Below are 7,307 nucleotides of genomic sequence, written 5' to 3'. Positions count from 1 at the left end.
TTTATACATAGATAAAGTAGACCTAAACTCTTAAGACAAGTGTGCTTTCATTTTACTTTAATATACAATTGCAGTAAAGCAGTAGCATCTGGCACACAGCACTCAGCCTGCAGTGCTGTAAATGGAACACTGATGACTTCTTTGGGGAAAGAAAAAGATGCCATCAAGTTAACAAGTATTCCTCATAATTTTCATTTGCATTTTTAACCCCCTTTTAGACTAGCCAAATCAGCCACTTCCAATGGAAGTAGCTTGTACATTAGTCTGGTGGGGTTCATCAAGTCAGTGAGGTCTCATGTGCTTTGTCAAGACCCTGATAAGACTGGTAAACACTGGCCCCTTTGACATGAATTCTCATTGTACCGCTGCAGGGAGAACCTGCTCCTTCACTCTGGGATCACAGAAGAACCGGAGTTTCCGGGGCAATAGCTTCACCTCCACAGCCATCGCTTCGTGCTCCTCATTATCAATGCCAAAGGATCCCTCAGTGCCCTGTGTACAGATAACGGTGCTGATCAGGGTTTAACATAAAACATATTATTTCAGTAATGCTGTAATACTGATACCTGACTTTACTAATAGACTCCAGTTGAATACTTAGCTGAGTCTTAACCAAGGTGGCCCCCTCGCCCTATGCCTTCCAGCCGATTTGGTCTCAACAGCATAGTGAGAGCTACCCTTCACTCCACATAATATATTAAGAGTTTCTTGCATAAGATGTAACCTCACTAAGTTGCTAATTGGTGACAATTAAGTGCTAGGGAGCTTTAATGACCCACATTGCTTATAGTGAAGGATTCTTTGCTATTGGAACTACAATTATATGCTCTTAGATCTTGGTCTGCCAGTGGTGACACAAGCTAATCAGCAGAAGTGCCTGATAAATAACTCCTATTAAATCCATGTCACAAACACCTTTTGGTATTGTTTTACTATATTGATCTGAAACGTGAGATGCAAAATAACTCATAGGTCAGGAATCACTCAGCAGTAGAATTTTCTTGAGTGTTTTCTGTAATGCTGATGAAGTCAGCAATGATTAAAACAATTCATCAAAATGGCAGGTTGACTTTACCTAAACTCATTTGGTGACTGCTTTGCATGCACGTGACTCGAGGCAGGGCTATGTTGCATGGATATTCAAAAACTATCTCCAAGTGAACTGGTACCCCAGGACAGCACAAATTAGAGACAGCACCATAGGTCCTGGAAGTCAGAGGATCAACATATCCCACTCCTCTGCAAACCTGGTGAGACTCATCCCACCTGCCTCCAGTTCCTTCATGACAGCGAGGTAAAGGAACTGAACAGCTCAGCTTTGCACCATGCACATGTACTGTCTTTGCAGCAGCTGCAGTATGAAGAGTTCATTTTATGCCACAACCTTACTTGCGGCTCAGCTGTACTCAGCCCAGCACTCCACAGTGTTCTTTCAGAATCACAAAACTGCCGATACGAGCTCAATGCAAGTATTAGGATGCTGGCTAATCATGACATAATTCCTGATTTTCACTTCGTAGCCACAGATTTTTTTCACTTTTTGGCATGTTCTGCTCTCTCTTAATATGAGATTATTTTACTGAATGATAAATCATTTGAAGACAGTAATTATCTAGAAGATTGACTTCACATCCTTGCAAAAACACGAACAGTACTCCCCAAGGCTGCAGCAGCAGCCTCTTCTTTCCAAGAGGCAATGGACGACTAATCTAAACTATATTAACAGACACAGTTTTGACTTCTTTTTCAGCCTCATCTATTCAAAGTTTCAAGAAACTTCACTGTAGTGATCTGAGTCTCGCTGCCTTCTGTCACCCTCCTTGGCCTCCATAAAGCTTCTAATGTTTATATTCTCTGCAGCACAATCCCATCTAGTGTAAAATGTAGACAAGGAATTCAGTCTTCAATAACAAGAAGAAGGTGAGTATATGCAATACACCTGAATAAGAGACCTTTTATAACCACTGCTGCTGTCTACATAAAAGGTCTGTCACTATTTACGGGCAGAATTAACTTCCATCTCTGGTTTACAGACCACTTAGGCAACTTCCGGTACATGTCTCCTTAGTCAGGAACTGAGTTGCCACACTGAGAAACTGAGTGTCTGGCAGGGTAATCAACCTCCCAGCCTTGGAGCAGACATTTCTTAATGTGCAGCATCAACTGGCATGAGGCAATAAATGAGAGTTTTCCAGCTCCCTCAGCTTCTCACCTCTGGAAGTTGCAAGACGCATCTGCTGGCTTGGATGCACTGACTCCCTTCAGGGCACGTATGTGGATCACGCATCTTTTGACTCCTGTTCAAACCAAAAGACAGGTAAGGAGATGATTCTCTAGAAAAGAGCCATCTTTAGGGATGACACATCAGTGTGGGTTGGTAAGTCACTATGCATTTGGTAAACTTAGAGGTTATGAGTATATACAAATACTTGTGGGTTTAACAGTGAAAAAGTAACATAGATATATCCTCTTCAGCTGTAGTCAATACACATGACAGTATGCACTGACAACCTCCAACCAGCTTCAGCTCTGAGGATCTCTGAATATATTTGAAAATAACTTCGTATATTTGAATATACAGCAGTTTTGTGCTCCTCACTTTCATGCAGACCTGTACAACTCCTGCAATCATTGACTACCATCTCTTCATATCTCATCCACCCACATAACTTACCAGCAACCTAAAAAAAGTAAGCCAAAAAACCTGATAGAATTTTAGTTATACTGAACCACTAAACTCTTGTCTAAACAACCACCAAAAAAGGCCAGTTCTCATATCAACACCAGTCAGCACTAAGTTTCTTAGTAGTTACTTTTATATCATTCCTGTGAAGAAACCCCAGAACATCATCATTTTATCCCTTCCAAATATAACACCTGTTCCTGCCAGATTCTCTCTCTCTCCTTTCTGGTCCCTCTGAGACTCTTATTTACATACTGTAGTCAGAGAAGTGCTACTTGCCTATTTCTGCTGATGTTGAATGGGAGCAAATAGAAGGCAGTTCCCTGTCTTAGAAAGCTGCTGGTGCAAGTGCAATTTGGTATTTCTCAAGAGTACGGTTGCTGTCCTGTCACCAGATCAACTGTTAGAGAACAGAGTGCTGCGAATCCTTTTCCCAGGGTGTGCTGCTGCAGAATAAGCACAAGCTCTTGGGTATGCTGACCTAACTCTGGCCTCCTGGCTGAGAACACACACAACCTTTTGGCTGACCTTTGGCAAAAGGTATGCTGTACCCCAGGCAGTAACCCCTAAGTTTGGACCCCTCTCCAGACAGGCAGCAACACACAAAAAGCCAAGGGGACAGCAGAGAGTTAAAGTGTTAATACCTCACAGCTCTCAAGCATGGCAGAATTATCACAAATATTCCAAATATGCCAGCTGTCCCCAACTTGTCTGTCTTTTCTCTAGACTGATATGAAAGAAGAGTGTTTAAATACTGCCCAGAAAAGAAGTCAAAAAAACACATCAGAAACTCCCTATACACCAAGCCTTCTATGCCCTGAAGAATGCAAGTGCTTCTTAAAATCACAGAAAATCCCAAAGAACATGAGAACAGGGCATTGAAACAGAAGATGATAATCAAAGACAAAGGAAGTAAGCTCAGATACCAAAGGAAAGGGTAGAGAAGGACAGAAGCAATATTAACTGTGGAAAGTTTGGGTTTAATCAAATATGTATATACTAAAAGATTAATGAGTGAATGTGAGGGAATTAAACATGCTCCCAGAAATATAAATTATAAATCACTGATGGCATGCAATACTGTCAGTTTATACAGTGCTGTACAAACAAACAGCAAGATTCCCTGCTTAAAGTTTAACCTGCTCAAAGTTCCAGATGTTGCACTCTAGTGAACAAGCAGATTGTTTTGGTCCACAAAGTGAAGCTCTATATAGAGGCAATTATTGGGTGAAGGTAAACTCAAAAGAGACAAGACCTGGAACTAAAGATCAAAAGCGAACGCTGGTGGAAGCAAATAGACACAACTCCACTTACAGTGATTGCCTCTCTAGTGACCCAGCATAAAAGGATCAGAAATTGTTTCCATTTGATTCTACTACTTACTCAAGACAAGACAGCAAAGTGAAACAGGAACAAGACCAAAGCCTAACAGCAACAGTTTCAATTGATTGTTTTATCCCACTCCATACACTGAATTACAAAAATACAGGCAGAGGGAGAACCAGAACACCTATTACAGACAACATACAATTTTAATCTAGTTAAACCCAGAAGCAGCCAACATGAAATGATTCAGAGTAAGACTCTAACAACAACAAAAAACCCCACAAAACAAACACCAAACAAACAAAAAAAAACACACAAAAAAAACAGTCTTCTGCATCGTTGCTGGTAACTGTGTTTATGCCCTGGAATTAAAGTTCTCCATACTTTCATATACAGAACCTTAGCTGGCTATCAGGATGTGGATTACTGGTGCTACACTCTCCATCCCTGCTCTCCTTCTCTCCTGCACTTCTTGGTAAGCACCACAGTGTAACCACCTGTTCTTCCTCCACCTCATCTTAAACATCAGCTCTACCCCTGCTGCGCCTTCTTGTTCACACAAATCTGATCTGCAGCCCGAGGGCACTTTTATATATACCTGGGATGACCTACTCCTTCCCTTGAAAACCAGCAGCAGTTGCCCTCCAGCACTCTGATGCATCCCCCACCACTGCCAGAGCCTGCACGGTAGTTTCCTGCTGGATGTGTGGTTTCCTCTGTGTGATCCAGCAGTTCTAGCAGTTCTGATCAGCTCATGCCAGTGCCCTCTTTGATTAAAAAAAAAAAAAAAAAAAAAAAAAAAAGAAGATATCTGCACTGATAAAGTATTTTCCCTAAAAATCTTTTCAACACCCCAAATTCTGGTGGAGTTTAAAACTACGCATTAAAAAAAAAAAAAAAAAGAACTTTATCACACATTTCCAAAGTCAAAAGCTGTTGGTGCTGGGCAATGGGGAGCCCCTAATAATGGGCTTGATTTAAACCCAGCTGCCAAAGGGTGTTGTGCAGTGAAGAGCTTCTCTGAACACCCTGATTTTGCCTTGAAAAAACAAGGCACATTTTTTCTGTTCTGACTCCAATCTGCAGGACCAACCAGTCCTTCCCACTGCTCCACACCCCTTACACCTCTCTTTCTCTTTCTTTGTTACCTACAGACTTTTGGGCACTATTTAGTCAAAAGAGCTTGTTTCTTTGAACTTTGCTTGAACAGCAGCTCAAAGCTTTTGGTACTGCCTCTAATTAGCTCCAGCCAGCAGGGCATGTTATCTTTCATCAGAGGCTTTTTCTGCATGACAGTGTAATTGCAGTCAGAAAATGCGACATACTACTGTGTGGAGCATGTCCAGTCCACACAGGAGACATTCTTTACAGTGGGTGTACACTCAAATACCCCTCCCTTAAATCACACAAATTCATTCACATTTTGTCTCCTAGTGAAGCATCCAAGGACCCAGCACAGCATTGCCTTTGTCTCCCTCCTTTAAGAGGCCAGATTCCTCTTGCTCTTAATGGGAAAATCTCCTCCTCGTTTCCTCCTGTAGCCTTCAAAGCAAAGACTGCAGTACAAAGCAAACCTATGGTACACCTGGCTCACGTAATTTAAAAGCATTTCCAGGTGGTAACCTGACCTACTGCATATGCATAGGTCAGAAGATACTATACCCACTGAGGCTCGTGGGATGCTCTAATAAGGGGCCTGCTGCTGAGATCAGTTTCATAAACAAGACATACATGCAGGAATTTTTAGGGTGATGACAAGCAGGTAAAAATGTGTTGAAATCTTCTTGCTGATTTCACTAGAGGGAGCTCTAAGACTAGAAAACAGTACTAGCGAATTAAAAGGTAAAACGCTGAAGAGCATTCTTGGATTTAGTAGAAAAATCTGTTGCTGGTAGAAACTGCACTGAAGATGCAATGTGGGACTGTATGGAGGAGCTGGAAAGAGCAGCTCGGATTCACATCTGGTGAGAGCGGGGGAACAAGCACACTACAAGACGACCTTGCAAGCACAAAAGAAGCAAAACACATTCACTTTCCCTCTACATGCTGCTTCTTCATACCTACAGCCTTCATACTCCACGAGCAAGCAGCACCAATACATTTGCTTAAAGTCCCTGTTTCAAACCACATCTTCCAAAAGCTCTTCCAGCTCAGACCTAATTTCTCTCAGGAGTTATGGAGTCAAGGGAGTCCTTCACTCAGAAGTAAGGCCCGTCTAATCTGAGTTCAAAAATTCCAGGTACCACTAATACAAATATATCAGCTCTGTGATCTGCTTCTCAACCTGCTGAGCTGCTAAGGCTAAAAGATTCTGGGTATAAATCTGTATGTCTGTCTATAAAAATCGGTTATGACAGTATTACCCAAGCAGCACCAATCAATAGTAACAGGGAAAAATATGAAAGGTATAGCAAACTCAGAAGGTAGGAAGAACTCCAGGTAGACTGCTCTGCCTCGCTTACAGAAAGAGAAAATCAGCAAGAATCTTAAAGAACAAAATCAGTAGCCCCCACAAATCATTACTGACTGGTGTCCTTTGCAGTCCTCTGCTTCTGAATTTTGTAGCACAAAATCAGAGAAAAACACAGCACACTTCTCAGAATCAGTGTTCCGACTTACGGAAATTCCATCATCTTTTTGCAGCCTCTCCATACTCACCCTCTGTTTACAAACTGCCCTTTGCTGACAGTATTTGCCTCAATGCAAATATCCATGAAGTCTTCAGTGCGCTATGTGAAAAAAAAAGATTCAGAAATCAAGCAGTTAACATTTCAAAACACCACACCCATGATACTGCAATATGTTCACAAAATGCCCAGTCCTTTGTTCCACAAAAGGAGGCAGAAGATGTATTTCTGCATTTCATGCTTTTTTCCACTCTTAAGATTCGGATTATAAATTACAGGCAGTAATTTCTCATTGATGACTATTCAACAACAAATACCACAAGAAGTGAAATAATCATTCACACATTTAGCTTCTTGCTACATTTCACACACTTAGTGAAGATAGTAATAGCAAATCACCTGGGGTTTACTTCTGGTTCACAGAGATTTCTTGCATGAATTTAAACAATAGCAAAATGATGCAACATTTGGCCACCGAACGCCACAGTAAGAGAATTTTAAACAATATAAATTGGAACTCACAGTGTTCTTGATATCATTCCTTTAAACTCCTTACTTAGCTTATTTTTTATTTACAGCTTGCCCTTAAACCAAGTATACAGTAAAGCTCTTGCTGGGAAAGCAACTTTGATTAAGATGCAGTTCATTTTTCATTTATTTATTTTCACATC

The 7,307-nt window shown here is 41.2% G+C and overlaps 1 protein-coding gene across 2 annotated transcripts in view; it reads right to left on the bottom strand.

Annotated features, from left to right (window-relative positions):
- Positions 1 to 40: 40 nt before the first annotated feature.
- AGK (acylglycerol kinase) overlaps positions 41 to 7,307 on the bottom strand; it is a 47,899-nt gene continuing 40,632 nt past the window's right edge. For both annotated transcript variants that reach the window (XM_071798434.1, XM_065839949.2), the window contains exons 13-15: positions 6,668 to 6,738; positions 2,213 to 2,297; positions 41 to 492 (exon numbers count right to left, since the gene is read on the bottom strand). In XM_071798434.1, the coding sequence (XP_071654535.1) occupies positions 355 to 492; positions 2,213 to 2,297; positions 6,668 to 6,738 (294 nt within the window). In that variant the 3' untranslated portion in view covers positions 41 to 354. The remainder of the gene's footprint in view (positions 493 to 2,212; positions 2,298 to 6,667; positions 6,739 to 7,307) is intronic.

Source organism: Patagioenas fasciata, chromosome 1 (genome assembly GCF_037038585.1).
Source record: "Patagioenas fasciata isolate bPatFas1 chromosome 1, bPatFas1.hap1, whole genome shotgun sequence".
Lineage (NCBI taxonomy): Eukaryota > Metazoa > Chordata > Aves > Columbiformes > Columbidae > Patagioenas > Patagioenas fasciata.
This window is presented reverse-complemented; position numbering and strand designations above follow the sequence as displayed.